The 26,569-nt window shown below is 58.3% G+C and overlaps 1 protein-coding gene across 1 annotated transcript; it reads left to right on the top strand.

Annotated features, from left to right (window-relative positions):
• Positions 1–1,052: 1,052 nt before the first annotated feature.
• ARAP3 (ArfGAP with RhoGAP domain, ankyrin repeat and PH domain 3) lies at positions 1,053–26,401 on the top strand. The gene is given in 35 exon segments (XM_036391615.2): positions 1,053–1,170; positions 2,886–3,955; positions 4,519–4,574; positions 4,854–4,927; positions 5,710–5,780; positions 10,313–10,582; positions 12,739–12,808; positions 13,229–13,349; positions 13,550–13,737; positions 15,125–15,231; positions 15,333–15,532; positions 15,674–15,759; positions 16,277–16,459; positions 16,669–16,831; positions 17,141–17,272; positions 17,345–17,501; positions 17,628–17,730; positions 17,930–18,128; positions 18,216–18,279; positions 19,072–19,235; positions 19,369–19,581; positions 20,380–20,485; positions 20,960–21,107; positions 21,264–21,332; positions 21,622–21,696; positions 21,789–21,903; positions 22,575–22,703; positions 22,872–23,005; positions 23,147–23,229; positions 23,437–23,472; positions 23,917–23,980; positions 24,094–24,231; positions 24,510–24,548; positions 25,197–25,337; positions 25,339–26,401. Coding segments are annotated over 34 exon segments (5,355 nt in total). The 5' UTR covers positions 1,053–1,170; positions 2,886–2,924; the 3' UTR covers positions 25,765–26,401.
• The last annotated feature ends 168 nt before the right edge of the window (positions 26,402–26,569 follow it).

A 26,569-nucleotide genomic window follows, 5' to 3' on the forward strand; every position in this document is an offset into this window, starting at 1 on the left:
GTGACAGATCTGTGCTCTGTCCCTCCCAGCCACGCCACAGACCTCAGCAGCCTTCCTCAGAACAGCAGGGCCCAACAGCTTCCTCTGCAAGGCAGGGGGATGGCAGGGCAGACTGTGCCCTCCCCCTGCACACCCCGAGGGTCCCCTGGCACCCCAGGGTCTCCACACCCCACGCACAAGGGGGTCCGTGGGATCACCCCTGCCCTGGGGATGTGTCACTCTCTGCTGGAGCAGCTGCTGGGGAAAGGGAAGGAAGGCAAAAGCCTTGCCAGGCTCGTGCTGAATTCTGCTTCTGCTTTGCAGCAGCAGCCTGTGGTGAGTGCCTTTCCCCGGAGCTGCACGCAGGGGTTTTGTAGGGTGGCCCTCCTGCACCACCCCCACAATGGGCACTGCTGGGGTGGGGAAGGACCTGCAGGAGCTGCAGCTGGAGCAAGGCAGTGCTCAGCTCACAGGGCAGGGAGATGTTATCAGCGTGGCATCAGGAGGGAGATATCAGCCTTGACAGCCTCAAGGTTGGGTAAAAGCTGAGCTGGGCAGCCCTGCTGGGGCTCTTGCAAGAGGTGTTGTGTTAAAAGCAGCTGGGCCAGGCTGTGCTGGAAGCTCAGGCTCCTTGCAGGATGGAATCCTGTTGGATGTCCCTATTCCACGCCAGCCCCTGCTGCCATCCTGCCCCTCAGCTCACCCCACATCCCCCTGCCCAAAGGGCACCAGAACTGGGATGAGGTGCAGCATTCCTGTCATCCCCACAGCACAAAGGTGTTGATCTCCCCAAAATTTCACCCAGCCAGCCCCCCAAGTGCCAGTCTCTGATTCCCATAAGCAGCATGAATAGTTTAGCCTCAAGGAAGGTAGAGCCTGGCTGAGGGACAGGACCCAGCACAGCCGGGCCAGCGTCATGCCTGGAAGGGACAGGACAGAGGGTGGGACACGATGGGGACCAGAGGGCTGGCCTGGAGGAGGGACCGGCAGTGGGAGGCGCAGCCTGGGCGCCGCGGAGCCCGCGGCAGTTCCTGCACGGGACTGCCCTGGCATCCCCCTGGAGCCCGGAGAGGGTGGTCCCGGAGCCCAGAGGACGCTGTCACCCGCTGTGCTGCCCCAGCAGAGCCAGGACACTGCCACCCCGCGTGCTGCCCCGCCGGAGCCGGCCCGGGGGGCTGCGGGCCGCCAGAGGTGAGCGACAAGCGCGGGGGTGGCAAGAGAGGGATGGGACAGATTTGGGCACGCTGGGGAAGGGCCAGGGCTGGGACAGTCCGTGCTCGCTGTGCCAGCTGGGCAGGGGTTTGTGGGCACGGGGATGGTGCCCACCTGTCACTGCCCACGCCCTGCACTGCCCCAAAGGGCCACACCACAGCCCGGTGCCCGGCACGGCCCCGGAGCCCCAGGCACCGAGAGGTCTCAGGTGCCAGCTCCTCACTGGAGAGGCCCCAGGCAGGGCAGGCAGAGGGCAGAGCCGGCCGCAGATCCCTCAGGGTGATACAGGCATGAAAAAGGGGGAAATTGCCCCATTTCGGCCCCAGCTACTGGGCAGAAGTGGGTACAGCCCTTTCACCCTGGGGCACAGACACCCAGCCCACATCGCTGGGGGACATCGCTGTCCTGCCCTGCCCTTTCTGTGAGGGACATCATTGTCCTGCCCTGCCCTTTTTGTGAGGGACATCGCTGTCCTGCCCTGCCTTTTCTGTGCGGGACATCGCTGTCCTGCCCTGCCCTTTTTGTGCGGGACATCGCTGCCCTGCTCTGCCCTTTCTGTGAGGGACATCACTGTCCTGCTCTGCCCTTTTTGTGAGGGACATCACTGTCCTGCTCTGCCCTTTCTGTGCGGGACATCATTGTCCTGCTCTGCCTTTTCTGTGCGGGACATCGCTGCCCTGCCCTGCCTTTTCTGTCGGTCCTGCACAGCCTGACAGCTGCCCTGTGCCCCTGTCCCAGCCCCTGTCCTGGCAGTCCCTCCTCCTCCTCGCTGACAGCGTCCCCCACGTGCTGGCGGGGGCACCGCAGCCTGGCAGGGCACCCGGGCAGCCCTGGTGCGGGCTCGGGGGCTCAGCCCGGCTCTCCCGGCTCTGTTCGGGACGCGGCTCGGCGGGAGGGGGCAGGGGATGCGTGGGAGCGTGCAGGCAGCAGGAAGGAAGCCTGCGCCGAACAATAGAGGGAAATGGAGGAACTGGAAAAAGAGCCAGTGGCAGCACAGTCAGCACAGATGGTTTAGCGCGGAGCTGCGTGATTCATGGGAAAAGGCCCTCAGCAGGCTCTGTCCCGGGCTGTGCCGCGGAGTCATCTCGGGCTGAGCGTCCCTGGTGGCACCCGAGCCCGGCCGTGCCTCTGCAGCGATGTGCGGGCGGGTGTGTGGGTGGGTGGGAGTCTGTCCCCCCTCTGTCTGTCCGTGAGTCATGCTGACCTCTCCCATGACCTCGCCAGCAGTGAGAGAGACAGATTATGGTCTGGCCCTTCCGGCCGCAGAGCCCTCCCCGCGCTGGCCGGCACAGGAGCTCATCATCCCCGGGGAGGGGCCCGCGGCTCCCCCGGTATCTGCCCGGCCCCCCCCCCCGCGGCTCTGCCCGCCCGCCGGCCCCGCGGAGCCTCCCGGAGCTCGGCATCTCCCCCGGCCCCGCTCCCCGTGAGCCCCCGGAGCCTCAGGCCCTGCCCGGGCTCGGGTCACGGCTCCAGCAGCCCCGGGGAGCGCTGCAGAGGCTGGGGAATAGCAGGACAGCGGCTCCCGGAGCTGGGAGTGGGAGGTGAGAGAGGCTGCGGGGACGGCAGCAACGTGTGGGCACCTCCGGGAGCATCCCGCGCTCCCACCCGCGGGATCCGCGCCCCTCACGGCAGCTGAACCCACCCCCCTTCCCTTCCTGCTGCCTCCTCAGCCCCTCTCTCCCCTCCTCGCACAGATGATGGGCTGAGCATCCGTCCAGAGGCACCCCAGGGCCATGAGCTCCCCGTGCGGGCCTGACTCGGATATTGCAGACTGGCTGGCCAGCATCCACCTGGAGCGGTACCGGGATGTCTTCAAGCAGCACGGATACCACGTGGCCAGAGATGCCACCTCTCTGGACAGCCACCACCTGCAGCAGATCGGCATCACCGCCACCGGGCACCGCAAGCGCATCCTCACCCTGGCGCAGCAGACTCGGCTGCTGAGCCAAGCGCGGGGCAGAGCCGCGGCAGGAGACTCCCATTGCCGAGGCACGGAGGTGCTGGATGCCCCCCAGGAGGGCAAGGATGCCATGAGAGCAGAGCCGGGAGGGACCAGCGACGCCTTTGGGACGCAGCCGCGTGTCACCGTGCCGGGCCAGGCACCGCCTGGAGCCAAGGACGCTGCTCCTCCCGCCCCGAAGCCGGTTCCCAAGCCCAGGACGGTTTTCCCTCGCTCAAAGGCGGAGCAGGGATCCGTGCCCGTGCCCCCGGCACGCCCCACGGTGCCAGCGCACGGCCCGGGCAGCGAGCGGGCACCAGCAGCCTTTGTGGTACTGGAGGGCTTCGTGCCAGGGGAGAGCTCCACGGATTTGGAGAGCCCGGAGGCAGCTCCGGGGGCAGCTGTGACCATGGGCGCGATCGCGTCCCGGCTGCGAGGGCGGGACAGCGCTCGGGAGGAGACGCGGCCATCCCCGAGCCACGGCCACAGCCTGGAGACAGCGGAGAACAGACAGACATGCCCCCCGTCCGTGCCCAGCGTGCCCCCACGGCACAGGCACAGGGCCCTGGCAGCCCAGCCCAGCCCTGGCAGTGCCCAAGAGGCTCCCCCGGGCAGGAGGGAGCCCTCGCCGTGCCCCAGGGCAGCCTCGTGTGAGCCGGGCTCGGGGCAGCCCCGGCTGGAGATGGTCTCCAATGTCATCTACGAAGGACTCGAGCGCCCGGCGGCAGCCGCGGAGGAGCCGGGAGGGGAGGACGGGCCCCGGGGGGAGGGGGTCCCGCCGCCCCCCGGCCCGTGCCCGCAGGAGCACAGCCGGCCGGAGGACAGGTCTGAGAGAGCCCATGCTTCCCCTCAGCGCCGAGGGAGGGGCGCAGAGCAGGCAGAGATGAGGGTGCAGAGACCCCCCCAGCCCCGGGACTCCCCCCAGAGCTGCCCCCAGGTGCTGACGAGCCCCTTTCAGCACCCTCGCCGTGCCTTCCCCGAGCTCTGGTGCGGCAGCTGGGATGCCTCTGGGATGACAGGACGGCCCTGGGCCCCCCGATGGCTCCTTGTGGATGCAGGGGGAGGCTGAGCCCTTTCTGTGCCCCTCTGGCAGCAGGGCTGGGGGTCCCCAGCATGCTGAGGGGGTGGCTGAGTGAGGTTCTGGAGCTGCCCCTGCTGGGAACGAGGTGGGAGATGTCAGAGGGGGGAGATGCTGCGGTGGGAAATGCCCCACAGCGCCAGAAAACGTCCCAGCAGTGCCAGGGTGGGAAGAGGAGGGAATAAGGAGGACGCTGGGAGAGGGGAGGGGACGCTGCACATCCCAGGGGACAAAGCCGGGCTCGGGAGCAGCCAGAGCAGCCACCACGGCCCCCATTCCGGGCACATAACCCTGTCCTGTTTCCCTGCAGCCCTGGCTGGCCCGGGGCCCTGCCCCCCATCCCACAGAGAGCCACCGGCAGGCCAGGTGAGAGCCCGGAGCACAGCAGGGACCGCGGGCTGCCCGGGAAGGGAGAGGGCGTCACCCGCACCCCTGGCTGCCCCCGGCCCTGCCCCTGCCCCTGCCCCTGCCAGGACCGGGGTGGCCATGCCAGGCACAGCCCAGCCCCTGTGCCACTGCGTCACTGTGTCACTGTGTCACACTCCCTGGGTGTTGGGGGGCACTGTGGGGTCCCTCCCAAGGGCTGGCAGTCCTGGCTGCTCTCTGCCTCCCCTCTGATGCTCTCCCTGCCCTCTCTGCCCACAGAGGGGAACGATCCCCCCATCACCCCCTACAGCGAGACCATCTTCGGCCATGTGGGGCTGCCCCGGGAGCCAAAGGTGAGGGGACACTGGGGGGTGGTGGCTGTCCCCTGCTGTCACTCTGCATCCCACCAGCTGCTGCAGAGCCCGGAGCTGCAGCTGGGGAGGCCACAGTGCCCAGCAATGCCCAAGGAAGGTTCTGCCCCAGAGGGTGCTGGGCACTGCCCAGGCTGCCCAGGGAATGGGGGTTTAGCATGGCTTCCCAAGGAATGGGGATGGATGCAGGAGCTCCACCAGCCCAGCAGGCACAAAGGGGTCATGGCAGGAGCTTCACATTGCTGGGAATGTTGGAGGGACACAGGGAGGGAGCAGCTGGGCTGGGTGTACAGCAGGGAGCAGGATTTAGGATTGGGGATCTGCCTGGCTTCCTTTTGCTGCCTGTGAAGAGGAGAAGGAGGTGATGCCAGGGGTTTGGGGACGTTTGGTGGTGGCCTGTGTGACATTCCCTAAAGCAGGGAAGCCCCAGCCTTTGTGCCATCACACAGGACTGGCTGAGCCTCGGGCTGCTGGTGGCCTTGGGGCTCCTGAGCACTCCCAGAGATGCAAACCCCAACAGCCCTGAGTGCCCCAGAGCTGGGCTGCCAGAGCTCCAGGAGCCTTTGGCCACCAGGGATGCACAGGGAGGACTGCTGGGGGGTCTGGGCAGGGACAGGAGCTGGGCTGGATGTGTCCTTCCAGCTCAGGAGATTCTGTGGTTTTGGGTTAGGGTCACAGGTGAGCCCCTGCACTGAGGGCCAGGCAGGCTCAGGGGCTCTGGGATGGCACAGGGCACAGCAGATGTGACCATTCTCTCCTCCCAGGGTGTTGGCAGCTCCTCTGAGCAGAGCTACGAGGCCGTGTCCGAGCTGGAGCTGGAGCGGGAAGGCTGCAGGTAGGGATCAGCTCCTGGGGCCTCAGGGGCTGGGCTGGGGACAGGGGACAGGGCACAGCCCTGGGCACAGCCTGAGAGGGAATGGGGGTTTTACCCCACAGCAGAGCTGGTCAGGAGCCTCTGGGATGGTGTCAGCAGCCTCTAGAAGGGCTGATGGGTTTGGAGATGAGCAGGAGCTGTGCTGGTGGGAGATTTCTGAGCCACAGCTGGGGCAGCACCAGGGGCACTGCACACCTGTACACCCAGAGGAACCTGGGTTTGCCCTCTGGGAATAGGGAAACGCCATGGGGGATGGGGATTACTCAGAAATTAGCTGGTTCCAAGCTCCAGATGAGGGGTTGTGCAATCCCTGAGGGCTCCAGCAGCATCAGATCAGCATCTGCTGCTGCTCAGGCACTCTGTGGTGGAGGACAGTGAAATTGTGAGGGGCACCTTTAAAACACTTTTGAAATGTACTTTCCATAACTCCTGATAGCATCTCAGAAAGAGGAAGGAAAGCTGCTCTTCCCATTTCGGATGGGGAGGGTTCCTTTTCCTGTGTTGCTCAGTGAGGAGGAGGTGAGCTGCAGCTCTGTGGCCTTCAGCCCTGCTGTGGCCTTGCTGGCCACTGCATGTCCCTGTCCTGCCTTTCTGCCCACTCTGGGGACACTCCCAGTGCTCTGGGTGTGTGGCACTGTGGTGGCACCTGATCCATGGCACAGATCAGAGCCACGGATGGGGAACTGCAAAGTTTTCCACCCTGTGATATTACACACTTCTAATCAACTACACAGCCGTAATCCCAGTGCTAGCAATCAGTTGTGGAAGCCTTTTCCATGGCCTCAGGTCACATGCAGTGCTCTCCTGGGGGTCAGAGTCTGTCTGCACAGAAACTCTAAAATTCTCAGGCTCCAGAACTCCAGCACCAGGGAATTGGAGTTTTGTACACAGAAATACTGAAATCTCCTGTGGAGCCTCTGAATCAGCTCAGAGAGGAGCTGGGCACTGACCTGTCTGCATCCAGTGGCTTCCAGGGACTTGGGATCCAGAACATCCCAAGGGAACTGGCCAGGCACTGGCAGCTGTGGGGTTTTGCAGCTGGCCTTGCTGAGAAGAGGCAGGATGTGACCATCAGCAGTGCCAGGGACAGCAGTTCACAGGTTTTTTCTCCTAGCCCAAGCAGGGCTGGGGTGTTGAGAGTGGAAGAGGAGACAGAAAAGCTCTGAGACTCTTTTGCCCTGTGTTCCCAGACTCCATACCCCACCCCAGCCCCTCTGGTCCCAGCCCATTCCCTGGAGCAGAGCTGTGGGGTCCAGCTCAGCTGCTGGGGGGCTGCTGGCCAGCCCTGGCCCAGCTCTGCTGCCTCTGTGGGACCTCCTGATCCTCCCCTGCAGCACTGGTGTTTCTCCAGTCCTCATGCTTGTGTCACTGGGAATGACCAGGTGTCCTCTGCCCATCCATCCACTTTGGGTCATGGCAAATATTTCCCAGTCCCAAACCTCCGAGAGGCCCTTCTGCCCCTTTTCCTCCCTGTGGTACCTCCTCTTGCCCTCTTCTGGAGGAGCTTTGTCTGGCCCACGCTGCTCCCTGGCTTGGGGTGTGCAGTGCCAGTGTCAGGGGTGAGCAGAGCCACCTCACCTGCAAGAAAATACCCCAGAAAGAGGAAGAGGAATGCAAAATTCCTGCAAACTGGGAGCTGAGGGTGCAGCAGGAGGGATTTACCTGCTCTGAGTCTGAGCACCCCCATCCACGCTGGTGATGCTCAGCCCCCTGAAATGCTGGTGCCCTGCTGCAGCCCCAGCAGGACACAGAGGTGGCACAGCAGCGTCCCTGTCACCCCACGGAGCTCAGGGGACGGGGTCACACTCACCAGGCACTGTGGGTGCCTGATGCTCAGTGCCCTCTGTCTCTTTGCAGCTTCATTGATTGTAAGGCCCGGCTCAGGGAGGGGCTGCCGTGGATTTTTTCCCGTTTTCCTCTTTTCCTGCCCCATTCCGTGGGTCTGCCTCCCTCTCAGCCCTGGCACTCAAGGCTGCTGCCTGCCTGTGACTCGGAGTCCCCCAGCCACACCGTTGTTCCCTGTCCAGTCCCTCCTGAAGCATCTGCAGACAAGGCTGGGATTCCAGCCGGATGAGTCACCGTGCCAAGGCTCTGTTGTGCTAATTAAACAGCGATTCTCCTTGTGCTCCGAGCCTCGAGGCCAGCCAGGGCCATTTCTTGTCTTTCTTGGAGCCACTCTGGCCGTTTTCCCTCTCCATCCCCTCCTCAGCCCTGGCCCTACCCCGCTTCTCTGGGCAGACCCAGCTGGGATGGCTCCAGCACCTTCCCAGGCAGATTTTGGGTTTGCTCCTGTCCCATGTGGATCAGGGACAGCCGATCCTCAGAAGGTGCCTGCCCAGGGCCTGTCCTAGGATGAGGCAGTGCCCAAATCCAGCTGTTGGCAGAGTTTAGGAGTGTTTTGGGTCCTTCCCCTGATCCTGAAGCTTCTCATGAACTTACACTGGAGACGCTTTCTCACATTCTGTGGGATTCTTCTCCAAAAATGTCTCCATCTCCAAGGAGGGTTCCTACAGCTCATCTGCTCCTCTCCCACATGGTTCTGCCCCTTGCTCCTTGGCTCTGTCTGATGTCCCCTCTCAGGTTTTGGTTGATAATTGCTGCCCTGAGATGTGCAGGATGTCTCTGTTTCGGCCCGCGTGGCTGTAGAATGAGTCTGAATTTGTTTATTAATTCTTATCTATAAAATTTTCTTTCTGCCCAGCCGAGATCTGCTCAGCAGGGCAGCCACAGGCACTCTGACCGTTCCCAAGGTGGTGTTGTCCTTTTATACCACAAACTATGTATAACATATTTACACTTAATTCCCAATACCTACCACCCATGTTAGACAGTGCACTTCTACTCTAAACCAATCCCAAAGTGCCAGCATCACAGCAGAAAATGGAGAACAAGAAGAAGAAGAAGAAAGGCTGGACATGCCCAGATTCCTCCATCTTGTCCCATAACCCCCATACCAAAAATCCTAAAATCGATATTTTCACCCTGTGATAATTTTATTATTACACTATTCAAACTTCTGTGACTTTCATGTCCTCATACAAAGCAGGTAATTCGCTCCAGGGGTCACAATCAAATCCCCAGGTGCTCTGGGCTGTGTGCCAGGGTCTCTGAGCCCCCTGGCGGGGTCCTGGCAGCTCTGGGCACCCAGAGGGATGTACTGAGTTCCAACAATCACCCAGCTCCTGAGGCTGAAGCAGTGATGGCCAAGGGAGTCCTTCCAGTTCTCCTCATGGCCCTGCCCCATCACCCACCCTGTCCCCTGGAGATGCTCAGGTGCTCCTCATCCAGAAGCTGGGACAAGTCTTGGATTGTCCTTGTTGCCTTTTTAGGAGCCTTCTCTTCGCCCTGGCATTGGATTCCTCAGGGGAGTTTGGCATGGATGCTGTCCTGTGGGTGCTGGGGTGTCCCAGGAACTGTCTTCCTCCCATCACCATTGCACCTGGGCAGGCCCCTGTGACCTCCTGGGACTGTCAGACATTTCCCAGCACATTTCCTTTCCAGGGAAAGAAAAGCACTGGCTGAGAGGGCTGATGGGAAGGGGCAGGTTTGCAGTTTATTTTTATAATTTCCTTTTATTGTTACGGCTGGAGAGCCCCAGCAGGGCTGGTGGGGGTTTAGCATGGATTCCCAGGAATGGGGATGGATGCAGGAGCTCCACCAGCCCAGCAGGCACAAAGGGGTCGTGGCAGGAGCTTCACAGTGCCGGGAATGTTGAACAGGGAGGGAGCAGCTGGGCTGGGTGTACAGCAGGGAGCAGGATTTAGGATTGGGGATCTGCCTGGCTTCCTTTTGCTGCCTGTGAAGAGGAGAAGGAGGTGATGCCAGGGGTTTGGGGACGTTTGGTGGTGGCCTGTGTGACATTCCCTAAAGCAGGGAAGCCCCAGCCTTTGTGCCATCACACAGGACTGGCTGAGCCTCGGGCTGCTGGTGGCCATGGGGCTGCTGAGCACTCCCAGAGATGCAAACCCCAACAGCCCTGAGTGCCCTAGGCAGGCCAGGCTGAGGCCAGGAGCAGTGCCAGGTGTCCCCAGACGGGGTGGCATTGCCCAGGAGCAGTGCCAGGTGTCCTCAGTCAGGGTGGCATTGCCCAAGACTGTGCTGTGCTGTGGTGCCCAGCCAGGAGCAGTGCCAGGTGTCCCCAGATAGGATGGCATTGCCCAGGAGCAGTGCCAGGTGTCCCCAGATGGGGTGGCATTACCCAGGACCATGCTATGCTGCCCAGCCAGGATCAGTGCCAGGTGTCCCCAGACGTTGCCCAGGACCGTGCTGTGGTGCCCAGGCAGGAGCAGTGCCAGGTGTCCCTAGGCGGGGTGGCATTGCCCAGGAGCAGTGCCAGGTGTTCCCACATGGGGTGGCATTGCCCAGGAGCAGTGCCAGGTGTCCCTAGGCGGGGTGGCATTGCCCAGGAGCAGTGCCAGATGTCCCAGGATGGGGTGGCATTGCCCAGGACCGTGCTGTGGTGCCCAGCTCCCTCCCAGCCCCTTTTGGCACAGGACCAGCAGCGAGTGCAGCAGCGAGGGCCGCAGCGAGGATGAGGAGGGCCGCAGCCGGCTCATGGAGCGCGTGGCCCACACCGACAGCGAGGGCTATTCCACGGTGGAGGCGCCGCGGGCCCAGGGCTCCCCGTTCAGCCTGCCCGCCCACCTGTACCCCGACGAGCTCCTGGACGACCTGACCATCTCCCCCTACGCCAGCTTCACCTCGCTGTGCGAGCCACGGCCCACCATGCTCAGCGGCTGGCTGGACAAGCTGTCCCCGCAGGGGTACGTGGGGCTGCCAGGGGTTCACAGCTTGGCTGGACAAGCTGTCCCCTCAGGGGTACGTGGGGTCACAGCTTGGCTGGACAAGCTGTCCCCTCAGGGGTACGTGGGGTCACAGCTTGGCTGGGCAAGGTGTCCCCTCAGGGGTACGTGGGGTCACAGCTTGGCTGGACAAGCTGTCCCCTCAGGGGTACATGGGGCTGCCATGGGGTCACAGAGGGCTCGGGTTGGGAGGGACCTGAAGGTTGTGCAGATTTTTCGTCACTCGGGGTCACCAGTTGTGGTGGTGTTCACAGGGGTCACAGGAAGAGGGGAGAGATGAGGATCTGACTCCATGTTTCAGAAGGAATTTATTATTTATTATATATATTTCAGAAGGAATTTATTATTTATTTATATATTTTTCATATATCCGATATATTTATTATATATTTTAATATGTTTTTATATATTTATAATCATTATAATTATTCATATATTTAATATATTAATTATTTATTACTATTTATTATTTCAGAAATAATTCATTATTTATTCATATTATATATATTTATTATATATTTATATGTTTATATATTTTATATACTTTATATATCTATAATTATTATAATTATTTCTATATTTAATATATTTATATCTATTTATTATTCTTTTTATATATTTCAGAAGGAATTTATTATTTATTTATATATTTTTCATATATCCGATATATTTATTATATATTTTAATATGTTTTTATATATTTATAATCATTATAATTATTCATATATTTAATATATTAATTATTTATTATTACTATTTATTATTTCAGAAATAATTCATTATTTATTCATATTATATATATTTATTATATATTTATATGTTTATATATTTTATATACTTTATATATCTATAATTATTATAATTATTTCTATATTTAATATATTTATATCTATTTATTATTCTTTTTATATATTTCAGAAGGAATTTATTATTTATTTATATATTTTTCATATATTCGATATATTTATTATATATTTTTATATATTTTTATATATTTATAATTATTATAATTATTTCTATATTTAATATATATATATATCATTATTTATATTTCAGAAATAATTTATTATTTATTCATATTATATATATTTATTATATATTTATATATATGTTTATATATTTTTATATATTTAATATATCTATAATTATTAAAATTATTTCTATATTTAATATATTTATATCTATTTATTATTCTTTTTATATATTTCAGAAGGAATTTATTATCATTTATATATCTTTCAGAAGGAATTTATTATTTATTTATATATATATATTACATATACTTATTATATATTTTTATCTATTTATATATATAAATGTATATTTTAATACATTTATAATTATTATAATTATTTCTATATTTAATATATTTATATGTATTTATTATTATATATTTCAGAAGGAATTTATTTTTATTTATATATTTATATGTATTATATATTTAATTATAATTTTAGATATTTTATATATTTATATATTTAATATGTTTATAATTATTATAACTATTTCTGTATTTAATAATTTATATATATTATTAGTGTAGTATATATATATTTCAGAAGGAATTTATTATTTTATGATATATATTATATTAAAACTATGCTAAAAGAACAGAAGAAAGGATTTCATCAGAAGGCTTGAAAGGAAGGCAGAGAATGGAATGACAACAAAAGCTCCTGACTCTGAGAGAGTCTGAGCCAGCTGACTGTGATTGGCCATTAATTAGAAACAACCACATGGGTCAATCCCAGATGCACCTGTTGCATTCCACAGCAGCAGATAACCATTGGTTACATTTTGATCCTGAGGCCTCTCAGCTTCTCAGGAGGAAAAATCCTAAGGAAAGGATTTTTCATAAAACATGTCTGTGACATTAAGATCATCTCATTCCACATCCTGCCATGGACAGGGACACCTTGCACTATCCCAGGTTGCTCCCAGCCACTTCCAACTGGCCTGGAGCACCTCCAGGGATGGGGCAGCCCCTGTAGGTAAAGCTCCCTTGGGCAAGGAAGAGAACCTCTTGGGTGCCCCTCTGTGCAGCCCTGCCTGGGAGGAGGAAGGGTCTATGAGGACCAATCCTCCCCTTCCCAACAGTTTTTCTGCCATCCCAACAGGAACTATGTCTTCCAGAGGCGCTACGTCCGTTTCGATGGGAAGAACCTGATGTACTCCAGCAGTGAGAAGGTACCAAAGGCACAGCAGGGCAGGGTGGGGAGGCTGAGCCTTGACACCGCCTGGGGAGCTGCCACATCCCCTTGGCCTCCCCTTGTCCTTCTGGAAGGAGCCAGCAGTGCTCTGCCATCACCAGGGTGGAGCAGCCAATGCCTGGCAGGCTCCCAGCACAGCCTCAGCCGTGGGGAGCCCAGGATAGCAAGGGTCCCTCTGCCAACAGGGAGCAGAAAAGGGGAGATCCTGGTGGAAACAGGGATAGCCATGGATGCACCCCTTCCTGGATCCCCAGCACTCACCTGGCTGCTGGTGCCCGCAGGCTGTGCCGTGAGGCAGCACCAGCAGAGCACCCAGGGCATGTGGAGGATGTGCCAGGTCATGGAGGTGCCCTGTGGGAAGGGCAAAGGGGGTAACCCCACCTGGGGCTCGTTCCAGGAGCCCTATCCCAAAGGAGTGATCCCGCTGTCTGTGATTGAAATGGCTCGTTCCACCAAGGACAACAAGTTCCAGGTCATCACCAGCCATCGGATCTTTGTCTTCCGTGCTGAGAATGAGGGTGAGTGAAAACCTGGGCCAGGGCCCACCAGCCCCAAGTACCCATCCCTGCCTCCCTTCTCCAGGCAGAGCACCCCCTACAGGCAGCTCTCACTCCATCCCCAAAACATCCCTGCTTCCCTGCCTGCCCTCTGGGTGCTCTGCTCCATGCCAGGGCTGTGGGGAAGGGCTCAGCCCCGCTCCCTCCTGCCTGGTCCCCAGCCCAGAGGAATGAGTGGTGCTCCACGCTGCAGAAGAAGGTGATGGAGCAGCGCCTGGTGGGGTCCCGGCCCCGGCCTGCCAACACTGCCCACTGCCAGAAGTCAGGAACCCTGGAGCTGAAGGGCCACAAGTCCAAGGTTTTCGCAGCCCTGAGCCTGCCTGAGATGTGGCTGTACAAGAGCGAGCAGGTTTGTGGCCAGACCCCCACGTGGGATGAGAGGGGTGGAGGGAGCTGAGGCAGGGCTGGTGCCAAAGTGAGAGCACAGAGGAAATGGGTGGGCAGGAAAAAGGGCATGGCAGAGCAAGAAGCTGGAGATCATCATCTCCACCAGGCATTTTGGTCTTGGTCACACCAAGCATCCCAACCCATCCCAGGGCAGCTGCATCAATGGCCACGGAGTCAGCAGCAAACACATCTGCTGCAAGGGACACTCACAGGGACAGCTGGTCCCTGTCACCTCCCACGCTGCTGCTGCTGCTGCTGCTGCCCACAGAATACCTCACTTCCTTCCTGCTGAATTTTCTTAGCACCCCTGGTTTTATTTCCATCACTTCACTTGCAGGTGCCTGCTGTGCACTAAGCAGCATCAGCTCTGAGGAGCTGGCTCAGGTTGATATTTGTTTTATGAGGGTCCCTGACTCGAATCGCCAAAAGAAAGGGACCTGGTGTCTTGGTTTGAACAGCCAGGTGTCTGCTAAGGAAGAGATCCTCCCCTGAAATGGAAAATGCAAACCCCTTCCTCTGAGTTGTTAAAATTTTGGTATTAAGAGGCTCTCAGCCAAAGATATGGGAGCAGGAATAACAGTTCTTTACTAGGAAAACTAAAAATACAAATGCAATAGCACAAACAAAAACTAAACCAATGCCAGAGTGAGAGCAGTCCCTGTCCCCTGTGTGTCAGGGGGTGGCACAGCCCCATCCCATGGGGGCTCAGCCCTCCTGCAGTGCCAGCTGTGGCTCTGCTGGAGCAGGGATCCTGCACAAGGGGGGAGTTTTCCTCTGCAGCTCCAGGGCTGCTGGAGATGGGCCTGGGCTCCCTCTGGCCATGCAGGGCAGCAGAAGCTGCTCCTCTGGCAATGCACTGGGCAAAGGCTGCTGTGCTGTGCCAGGCTCACATTGGATCCAGGTAGGAATGCTTGGCTCCTGCCCTGGGCGCAGCATCTCCCATGGGATGCTGGAATTGGATCAGCCCTGCAGGGACACTCAGTGGCCATGGACAGCAGAGATCTCCTGCAGGGAGGATTGGCTGGGGGAGAGATCAAGAACAAACTGCCCATGGACAGCAGAGAACTGCCCCAGCAGTAATCGATGGGAAATAGAATAGAAACCACATCTTGCAGCCCAGGACACGTGGATATTCACATTTCAGGGGCTGTGGGCAGAAGCTGCCTTTCATTTGAAGGTGTTTGCAGGGTGCTTTATGTCAGATGAGAGGTGGCTGAGGGAGCAGCAGGGGATTGTCCAGGCAAAGCAGGGATGGGATGCTAGGGATGCCATGGCTGCAGCCCCAACCCCACAGGCGTGCCCAGGGTGGTGCCCAGCAGAACCAACAGTGCTGTCACCCTGAATTGCAGTTCTTCAAGATGGGCATTGCCATGTGCTTCATTGAGATGCGCGGCTCCACCATCCGCGAGGCCAAGAGCCGCAGCTTCGAGCTCATCACCCCCTCCAAAACATTCAGGTACGCTGGGATCTGGGCGATGGGCAGGGAGGAGCAGCCCGGGGCTGGGCTGGGCGCTGGTGGCTGCAGCCCCTGAGCTCTGGCTGTGCTGGTGCTCCCAGCTTCGTGGCCGAGTCGGAGAGGGAGAAGCGGGAGTGGATGGAAGCGCTGCAGGAGGCCATTGCTGAGATGCTCTACGACTACGAGGTGGCAGAGAAGATCTGGTCCAACAAAGCCAACAAATACTGTGCTGACTGCTGGGCTCAGAGTCCTGACTGGGCATCCATCAACCTGTGCGTGGTCATCTGCAAGCAGTGTGCAGGTGGGACAGCTCCTGGGGGGCACAGGGGCATCCTCGGGCTGGGCTGGCCTGGCCAGGCATGGTCTGCCTGGGGTGTGGGCATTACTTGGGGCCCAGTTCCCTGGCAGGATCAAGGGGTGCTGACTCTCCTGCTCCCTGCAGGACAGCACCGCAGCCTGGGTTCCAACATTTCCAAGGTGCAAAGCCTGAAGCTGGACACCAGCGTCTGGTCCAATGAAATTGTGCAGGTGAGACACTCAGGGGTGCAGTGAAATCGTGCAGGTGATAGGCTTGGGTGCAATGAAATCTTGAAGGTGAGGCACTTGAGGGTGCAATGAAATCATGCAGGTGAGGCACTCAGGGGTGCGATGAAATTGTGCAGGTGAGACACTCGAGTGCAATGAAATTGTGCAGGTGAGGCACTCGGGTGCAATGAAATCAGTGCAGGTGAGGCACTCGGGTGCAATGAAATAGTGCAGGTGCTACACTTGGGTGCAATGAAATTGTGCAGGTGAGACACTCAGGGGTGCAAGGAAATCATGAAGGTGAGACACTCAGGGGTGCAGTGAAATAGTGCAGGTGAGGCATTTGGAGGTGCAATGAAATCATGCAGGTGAGGCACTCAGGCATGCTGTGCTCAGGGGCCAGGCTGCTTCTGGCGGGGCAGCAGCATCCCCACAGCCTCCCTCAGGATGCAGGAACACCGGGAACGCTGCTCCTCCTGCTGACCCTGGGGCTCGCCATGACCGCGGGACTCTCCCACAGCTCTTCATCGTGCTGGGAAATGACCGAGCCAACCGGTTCTGGGCCGCTCGGCTCCCCACCACCGAGGCCATCACCCCGGAGAGCGGCGCCGAGCAGAGACGGGAATTCATCGCCCGCAAGTACCGGGAGGGACGGTACCGCCTGCCCCACCCCCAGTACGCCACTCAGGAGGAGGTGCTGCAGGTAGGGGACACCTCCAGGGGCTGGGAGCCCCCAGAGCTCCTGGTCTGAGGTGCCAGCCCCTCCTGCCTGGCTGCGTGTGCTCACTCCCTCATGCCAGGCAGATTTTGGGAGGTTGTGCCCTGGTTTGGCTGCCTTGGAGCAGCCCTGGGAGGGAGCTAGGGTCTCCATAAGCCAGGGCAGGGTCCCTAAATGTTCCTGTCTCACCCCAGGCACTGTGCTCTGCAGTAGCAGGACCAGCCCTGCTCAAGACCATCCTGCAGTTCTTCTCATCCTCGGAGGCTGCTCTGGCCTCTGACCCTGCTGCCAGCGAGGCAGCCCCGGGGGCCGACCTTTGGTGGGGACCAGAGAGCAAAAGGCCCAGGAACCTTTCAGGTAAGGAGGAGCCTTGAGCCCCACCTGGCTGCGGTGGAGGAAATTCCTCTTTGCTGCTGTCCCTGCCCCTCCTGGCATGGCCCAAGGCCAGGGACACTCAGGGTGTCAGGTGTCGTGGCTCCCTGGGGGACTCATCCAGTTGAAGGATTCCTCTGGAATCTCTGATTAGCAGGTTCCTCTGGAGTCCCTTTTCAGAGAACCCCATGCCTGCACACCCCGTTGCCTACACCTGCATGAGGGGGATCTCCCTCTGTACCCACAATTTGGGGGTGCCTTCTCCCCCCCCACCCTCTGTACTGTGTCCCACAGGGAGCCCCCGAGCACTGGACCCGGGTCCCGAGGGTGTCTACAACGAGATCACCCAGCCAGTGACACACAGCGGGTACCTGTACCGGGCCACAGCCCCCCCAAAGCTCCCAGGGGCCAGGAAGAGCAAAGAGGGTGAGTGTGGGCAGCGTGGGAGGGCAGGCAGAGGGTGCCCACCCCAGTGCCACTGAGCCCCTGTTCCTGCAGACTTCCAGCGCACGTGGTGCTCCCTGGAGAGAGCCCTGCTCTTCTTCGAGACTGAGAAATGCACTGAGCCCCTGGGCCACATTGACAGCGGGGATCTCATCTCCCTGGGGGTCAACAAAGCCCACCAGGCACTCACCAGCCCTGGTCCCACTGAAAGGTACCCCCGGCCGTGCCCCCAGTCCTGCCAGAGAGCGTGGGACACGCAGACAGCAGGGCTGGGCTCCCTGCTCTGGCTCTGGGGGCAGGGACAGGGTTGCCCTCATGGCTGCTTCATCCTCTGCAGGTTTCGCTTCACCCTTGAGCTCTTCCTCACTGGGGAAAAAGTGCAGCAGCTGGGAACTGATGGGCCCGAAACGCTGCAAGCCTGGGCCAGTGCCATCGGCAAGGTGAGCCAGCCCCAGCGTGTCCCCAGACTGTCCCTGCTCACCTACTGTGACTCCTCACAGCTCCCCATGCCCTTCATTCACTGTGGGAAGCGCTCTCCTCCCTTTCCAGGGCTCCTGTCCTCCCTGGTGAGCTGCCCCCATCCTCGTGGGGGTCAGCCCTTGGGATGTCTTCACCCCGCTCATCTGTTCCATCCCACAGTGGTTCACCCCCGTGAGCTGCCACTGCCTGCTGGGCTACGAGTTCCAGCGCGTGGGCCAGCTGCGCTACAAGTGCATGCTGAACCCCGAGCGCTGGCAGAGGGCCTTCTTCATCCTGCAGAAGAGCCACCTCTTCATCTGCCCCGCCGAGGAGGATGGGGCTGAGGATAGCATCAACCTGCGGCGGCTGCAGGAGCTCAGTGAGTGCCGGGAGCTCAGAGGGCCGGGACGGGCACCGTGGGGCAGCCCTGTGTGGCTCTGACTGCTCAGCTTCTCGCCCAATGCAGGTCTGGTTCCCCCCACGGACACCCCGGAGAAGAAGGAGCTGCTGGTCCTGGTGGAGATGGGGAGGTGAGTCCTGGTCGTGGGGGTGATGGGGAATGAGCCAAGCGACCTCGGCATGCTGCCCAGGGCAAAGGCACTTTGGGATGTGTTGGGATTCAGGTGTTTGTTGGTTCTTATCTATGCCACAGTCTCACAGACCCTGAGTTCTACAGCATTTCACTCTAACAAACTACAAAATGGAGCCCCATCTCTCTCTCTACAAGGCCTTTTAAGGATAAACTCTCCAATTAAGAAATGAAGCCTAAATTATTTTTACTTTTAACCCAATAACCAACCACCCGTGGCCCGCAATGAGGACTTTTTTATTCAATTACACAAAACCACCCAAACCCATGGAGAAGAGGGTGAAGAAGAACAACTAGCCTCTGCCCTAAAACCTCCATCTTGATTTATTTATATTACTATATTCTAAAACCCCAAACCCTAAGTTTCCCACCATGTGATATTACACACTTGTATTCAAACTCCACACTCACAATCCCAGTTCTGTCATTCCATTTTGGAAGCCTTCTCCATGGCCTCAGGTCAATGCAGTGTTCTCTTGGAGGTCAGTGCCTGTCAGCAGAGACAGTCTGAAATTCTCAGTAGCCAGGGTTCAACAGGGATGGGCCAATGCTGATCCCAAATCCCTGGTGGGGAAGTTACAGGGACAGCAGGGCTGAGACTGAGTGCCTTGCAGGGGTGTTTTGGTGGGGTAGGGTGTCCCTCAACTCAGCCTGGCTCCCTGTCACAAGCAGGAGGGATAACCTGCCCCTGGGACTACCCTCATTCCCTCTTTTCTGCCCTTGTTGTTCTCAGGACATTTTACCTGCAGGGCTTGTCACGGGCAGACTCGGCAGCGTGGTACAGTGACATCCAGGCATCGGCAGGGGGCCGGGGCAACGCTCTGAGGGACCAGCAGCTGAGCCGGGGGGACATCCCCATCATCGTGGACTCCTGCATCGCCTTCATCACCCAGTACGGTGAGCCCAGCACCCTCCAACACCTTGGGCTGGCCAGCAGATCCAGGCAGGAGGCACCGCTCCGGGGCCACCAGTTCCATGAGGGATTCTCTGAGCAGGACCCGGCCCCTGTGACCCCGTGTCCCTGTCCCAGGGCTGCGGCACGAGGGGATTTACCGCAAGAATGGAGCCAAGTCCCGGATCAAGGTACTGATGGAGGAGTTCCGGCGGGACGCCCGCAACGTCAAGCTGCGCATCAGCGACAACTTCATCGAGGATGTCACCGACGTGCTGAAGAGGTTCTTCCGGGAGCTGGAAGATCCCATCTTCACCCTGGAGCTGCACCCACAGTGGAAGGAGGCTGCAGGTACCTCCTCACCCAGCCCTGCTCTGCACTGGCTTCCCTGTGTAGGAGTGACAGGGGTAGGACGGTCGGGATGGATGGAGACGAGAGATCTCTGCAGCCAGGTCATGGAACTTGGGGTTTATTGCAAAGGGCCTGGGTGCAGGGCCCTGCTGGGAGCTGCCAGCCACAGCTCAGAGCAGGACTGAGAGAAGAGAAGGGCAGAGAGGATGAGAGGATGAGAGAGTAAAAGCATAAGAGAGTAAAAGGGGTAAGAGCGTAAAGGGGTAAAAGAATAAACGGGGTAAGAGAGCGAGGTTCCCATTACAATACAATAAATCATCATCTGTGTTGAATATTCTGATTCTCACTAACCAATCTAGTCCAAGATACAAATCCTATAACATTTACATACAGCCTATAAGAATCACTACATTACCATACTGTGTTACATTTTAAACACTAAAAATTCCTTTGGGCCCCTCTGCCAAGCTGGCAAGGTCTGCTCAGACCCTTGGGGCTGTCTGCAAGCAGAGGGTGTTGTTCCATCAAATGGGGATTGCCTTCAGCTGGCCACACCATTGTTTTCCAGTTGTTCAGTAACTGAAGGATCTCAAAGCTTGCTTTCATTTCAATTTCACTTATAGTTTCCATATTCTCAAAATCTTTTGCCAGACAATCATATTTATAAGGCTTTCCTATTTCATCTTCCCCAACACCCTGGGGCCAGTGTTTCTCTGGATGGGTCCTGGTGCCAGCCTTGGTGCTGTGTCACCTCTGGATCCGCTGGGTTCAGCCAGGATCTGGTTTTCCTCTCTCCAGAGATCTCCTCGAAGCCGCAGCGCTTGGAGCGGTACAAGGAGCTCATCCATCGCCTGCCTCGCCTCAACCACAAGACCCTGGCTGCGCTCATCGGACACCTCTACCGGTCAGTGGGGCCCCCCAGCCAGGGTCCCCTGGTCCTGCCAGCCCTGTGGGGTCTCCCTGCTGCCCAGGGAGTGCTGGCTCCTATCCCTAAGGGACAGGGAGGGCCCATGCCCTGCTCCACCCACACAGCTGGTGCTGGGACACCTTGAACATTCCCAAAGTCATCCTGAAGCAAGGGGGAGCAACAGGAGGTTTGGGACTAGGGGACACCACCCTGTAGGATGTAAATGTCATCCAGTGCCCCCAAAAGACAGAAAACACTCAATTCCCATTGTGACTCAGAGTTTGAGGTAGCGCCGTTGTCTGGTTTGATGTCAGAGGGAAGTTCTCAAAACAGGAACTGCCCAGTTTGGAGTTCCCACTGCTGAGGGGCTGGGGGTATCCAGGCTGTTTGTATGAGGCAGAGGAGGGTGGCTGGGGCTGAAACCCTACCCTGAGCAGGACCAGCCCCTCACCTGTGTGCTCCTTGTGCCAGGGTGCAGAAATGTGCAGACCTCAACCAGATGAGCACCAAGAACCTGTCGCTGCTCTTCGCACCCAGCCTCTTCCAGACCGACGGCAAAGGGGAGCACGAGGTCAAGGTGATGGAAGATCTCATTGACAACTACGTCAGCATCTTCAATGTAAGCAGGGGCCTGCAGCCCCCTCCATGCTGGCCCTGACCCCTTGGATCCCCCCATAGCCCCACCTCTGCCTCCCCCTGTGTCCCTCCACCCTGGCCCTGTGTCCTCAAGCTGGATCCCACTCCACGCTGACCCTGTGCACCCTTCCTCTGGCAGATTGATGAGGACCAGGTATCCCAGATGGATCTGGAGAACAGCCTGATCACCACCTGGAAGGACACCCAGGTACCGGGAATGTGCTTGTTGGCCCCACCACATCAGGGACCCCTGGGCTGAGGGGACTGCCTGGAGGATGGGGACACTCCCAGCTGCCCACCATGGGTCCCCACTGTCCCATATCCTCATTTGGGAAAGGATGTTCCCCCTCTTATCTCCCCTGTGCCCCCCACCCTGAGGCTCCTGCCTGGGGGAGGAGCAGCCCCAGTTTCCCAGGACACCATCTCCAGCCCCAGGAAAGTGGGATGTGCTCAGCACCCACACCAACATCTCACCAATGCCACCACTGTCCCCACAGCTCTCCCAGGCAGGAGACCTCATCATCGAGGTGTACCTGGAGCAGAAGGTGTCCGACTGCTGCGTCACCCTGAAGGTGAGTCCCAGAGCACGTGGGGAGGGAGCTCCTGGCTCCCCTGGGACCCATCCTGCACCACCCACTGCAGCTCCCCGTGTGTCCGGCCCCAGGTGTCCCCCACCATGACAGCAGAGGAACTGACCAACCAGGTGCTGGAGATGCGCAATGTGCCCGCCAGCCTGGACATCTGGCTGACCTTCGAGGCACTGGAGAACGGGGAGCTGGGTGAGCACGGGGAGATGGCCCAGGGGGTGCTCCTGCCATGGCCAGGCTGGTGAGGGGCAGGCGTGGGGGACAGCGAACCAAAAGCACCTAGAACAAGAACCTACCAACCACAACCGAGTCTTTGCTACAACAGTAATTCTAGCTCAACTATTCATCCTCTTGGCCTTCTCGGCCTCAGAGCTAAATGCTCTTTTACATCGCATTCAAAGCCACCCTAATCCCCACCCTCATCCTCATCACACTATGAGGGAACCAACCAGAACGCCTAAACGCTGGCATTTACCTCCTATTTTATACACTCGCCAGCTCACTCCCACTACTCATTGCTATCCTCCACCTGCACAATCAAATTGGTACACTGTACTTCCCAACACTCAAACTTTCACATCCTACATTAAACTCTTCTTGATCAGGCCTGGCTGCAAGCCCAGCTGTTCCACTAGCCTTCATAGTTAAAGCCTCCCTATAAAGCCTGCATCTGTGACTGCCTAAAGCCCACGTAGAAGCTCCCATTGCCGGTTCCATACTGCTAGCAGTCCTGCTTCTAAAACTTGGAGGTTATGGTATTATACGAATCACAATCCTAGTAAACCCAACATCAAACCGCCTTTCTGGTGGTGGCAGAGGGGACAGGAACTGGCACGGTGGTGAGAGTGTCCCTGTGTCCCCAGAGCGGCCCCTGCACCCCAAGGAGAAGGTGCTGGAGCAGGCCTTGCAGTGGTGCAAGCTCCCGGAGCCCAGCACCGCGTACCTGCTGGTGAGGAAGGTGCCCATCGGTGAGGGCAGCTGTCTCTTCACAGGTAAGGTGGCACAAAGGGACCCAGCCCCTCGGGGTGTCCCCACAGGGGCACAGCTCTGCCTCAGCTTCCCCTTGCAGCCATCAGGGGCACATCACCGATCCCACAGTGGGATCCCCCTGCAATGCCACCCTGCCAGCCCCCTGACCCTTCTGTCCCCACACTGGGCAGGTGCCAAGCGTGAGACGCCCAAGTGTGGACTGCTGAAGTGCCGGGAGGAGCCCCCCAGGCTGCTGGGGAACAAGTTCCAGGAGCGTTACTTCGTCATCCGGGACAGGAGGCTGCTGCTGCTCAAGGAGAAGAGGGTAGGGGGGATGCTCTGGGATGGGCCTCAGCCCCGGGGGTGGCATGAGGAGCCTGGGGACAGCAGTGGCACAGTGGGGACTGTTCTCCTGGCAGGGAGGCTGGCACCAAGCCGGGCTGACCTACTGGATGTCCTTTCCCAGAGCGCCAAGCCAGAGCGTGAGTGGCCCCTGGACGCTGCCAAGGTCTACATGGGCATTAGGAAGAAGCTGAAGCCACCAGCTCAGTAAGTGGGACCTTCCCAGGCATGGCACTGGGGCAGATATCCATCCCTCAGTGCCTGCTCCTGGCACCCAAACCCAGCTGCTGGAGTACACCTGGACCCAAAGCCTGTGCCCATGGGGCGAGCTCAGCCCCCTGCCCCACTGCCCACAGACCCCAGGCTGTGTCTGAGCTTGGCCCTGCTGGCCTACAGCCTTGTGTTCCTTTCCAGGTGGGGTTTCACGCTGACCCTGGACAAGCAGCAGCTGTGAGTACCTTCCCCTCCTGTCCTGGGGCTGGGGGAGGGCGAGATGTGTCCCCAGTTTTGGTGGGGGTGGGACAGCCAGGGCCAGGGTTAGGGTTGTACAAGGCCCTGGGGTTGGGGCAGAGCTGGGGCTATTGAGAGGCAGAGTGGTGGGACCACATTGTCCCCGGCACAGGATGGGAGCCAGGCTCCAGGAGCCATTCACATCCCTGCCTCACAGCCTCCCTGCTTCCCCACCCACCCCAGCACCCCATGGGTGGTGCTGGGTGCCCTAAAAGCTCCCAACTTGCCCTAAAGCAGCTATTTGGGCACACAGAGATTTTCAGAGATTTAGCCCTGAGGGGTGCAGATGAACCTGAAAGCCCCAGGCTCATGGACAAGGTGACAAGGTGACACGGGCCCCACTGGCCCCACTCCTTGGCAGCTTCTCCACTATTTGCTCTGCAGGTACCTGGTGTGCTCAGGGCAGGCCGAGCTGTGGGACTGGACCACCAGCATCCTCAAGGCTCAGGTGGGTGCAGGCTGGCAGTGCCACCCAGCTGGGCAGGGCCGGGAGGGGGCTGGCAGGGCTGGCAGGGGGCTGGCAAGGCGTGACCCCCGTGCCCACCCTGTCCCTGTGCACAGCACGATGACCTGCGCCCCGTGGTGCTGCGCCGCCGCTCCTCCTCCGACCTGGCCAAGCAGAAATTCGGGACGATGCCGCTGGTGCCCCTGCACGGGGACAGCACTGATGCCACCATGCTCTCTGCCAACCAGACCCTGGTAAAGCCTCTGCAGCTCCCCCTGCCCACAGGTGCTCCTGCACCCATCCTGCTCCTTGTACCCGCCCCAGGACCCCATGCCCACCACCGGGCTGGAGAGGCTGGCGCACCGATGGGTGCTGTGTGTGCTGTGTGCCATGCTCGTGTCCGTGCCCGTGTTCGTGGCAGCTCTCGTGCCTGCAGGCTCCTGCAGCCTCTGCCCTCCCCTGCCTGCCCAGGCAGCCGTGGCCCTGCTCTGTGCTCTCCGTGCTCACCCCTGTCCGTCTCCTCTGTTTCTAGCGCCGCCTGCACACGCGAAGGACTTTGTCCATGTTCTTTGTAAGTACCTGCACACCTGGAGCACCTGCTGCTGGCTTTGCACTGTGCCAGGGCTCACCTGCAGCATGCCACAGGCACTTGGAGATGTGCCCACCTTGTGTGGCAGACGAGGGGGTGCCCACTGCTCTGCATGTTCCCTGCTTGGGGATGTGGGTCCCTGCATGGTTCCCGTGTGGGCAAGCAAGGGCACACCAGTCCAACTCAGTTCCAGAGCCTCTCCCGTTGGGCACACATTGCCCATAGGGTATCAATGGAAGAAATGTGAGGAAAGAGGTTTGGGTGTGCCTTGCCATCAGGTTATTTCCAAAAAGGCCACTGGGCCACTGAACCACATCTCTCCTGGCCTTGTGCTCTGCATGGGATCCACCTGCCCACCCCACCCTGAACGCTCTGCCAAGGGGTGCTGGGCTGGTGGCATAGACCATGCCCAGGCAGGGACCAAAACTGCCCCTTCCTCAGCCATGGGGAAGAAAGGGCAGCAGTGCCTGAGCTGAGGAACCTGGTGGAAGACGGGTCCCCTGCAGGTGTCAACCCCATGGTGAGGGACAAGGATCCCAGGCAGTGCAGGGAGGGCAGGGTGAGGGGGACAGAGGGGTACAGCTGAGCTGTGTGGACAGTGCCCCTCACCCTACCCCCTGCCCTCCCCAGCCCATGAAGATCCACCAGGACTCCCTGGAGGAGCAGCAGGAGAAGGAGGCAGACATCGATCCTGTCTATGAGGAAGTGGGGAACTTCCCCGAGCTGGCGGCGCTGGACCTGGGGCAGGGGCTGCTGGCAGAGCTGGCGGCCTGTGCCCCCCGTGGACAGGTCCAAGAAGCCGTCCCCGTCCCCTGAGGAGCCCCCAGGCACCGCCCTGCGCTCCTCACTGCCTGCCAACCCAGCCCAGAGGGTGACAGGGCCCTCTGTCACCAAAGCCGTGTCCCTCGAAAGGGGCTTGAACCTGGAGAGCAGCAAAGCCCCGAGCCCGGGGCTCAGACCCACCAAAACGTCCTCTTTGGAGAGGAACATGGAGCCTTCCCTGGCTCTGGGCAGGGACTGGGAGCAGGCAGCCACACCAGGGAGCAGCCCCACTGCAGAGACCTCCCTGGAGCTGCCCAGGAAGAGGAGCTTGCAGCCTCCCTCTCCCATCAGTGACAAACTAATGCAGGAGCTCAGCAGTGTCATCCTCAGGAAGAGCGATGGGCAACCCCCGGGGCCTGGCCAGCCGGTGACGTGACCTGCTGTGCCAAAGGGGTGGCCACCGACCTGGGGTCAAGCCGTGCCCGGTGGCAGAGATGATGGGTACCCCAGTGGCAGAGAGGATGGGTACCCCACACTCCCACATCGTGGAAGCCCCACCCTGCTCCTCCTCCTCATCCCGGACCAGGCTGGCAGGCTGGGATTGGGAACAAAAGGGACAAGTGGCGGCCAGGATGTTGGGCCGTGGTACCCCCTCGTGGGAGGGCTGGGACTGCTGCCACACACTGTGCCCTTGCTCGTGGGTGGCACACCTGTCATGGAGCCCAGCACCGAGGGACACAAGTAAAGGGGAAAACAAAACAGGAACGTGGTGCCCGCATGGTTTGGCAGCACAGCACCGTGCCAGCAGGGGCATGGGGTGCCTGCCAGCACGGGGGCACACAGCGTGTCCCCTCCAGCTCTGGGCCTGTGGGGCAGGGCCAGCACACCCAAGCCATCCCCCCTTCCCCTCTTGCATCCACTGGGGCATAGTCTGGGGGGACAGGGGGAGCAGCAGGAGCAGGGCTGGCCATGTGTGCCTGGCGTTAGTCCTGGCAATGGAGGGCAGCCCCTCCTCTGCGAGGGTGTTTGTACCTTTCCTGCCACCAGCAGGGAGAAATAAAGGTTTATTTGTACTCTGGAGGGTTTGGTCACTGCAGGAGGAGGGGTGAGGGATGCCAGGGTCTGGCGGGTGGGGAGATGGGGGTGCCAGGCACCCAGCTGAGGGTCCCAGGGGATTGGGCAGCGCTGATGTCACCAGGGGGGCAAAACCGAGGCAAAATCCTTGTGAACCTCAATCCAGA

This window comes from Molothrus ater, chromosome 15 (assembly GCF_012460135.2).
Source record: "Molothrus ater isolate BHLD 08-10-18 breed brown headed cowbird chromosome 15, BPBGC_Mater_1.1, whole genome shotgun sequence".
Taxonomy (NCBI): Eukaryota; Metazoa; Chordata; class Aves; order Passeriformes; family Icteridae; genus Molothrus; species Molothrus ater.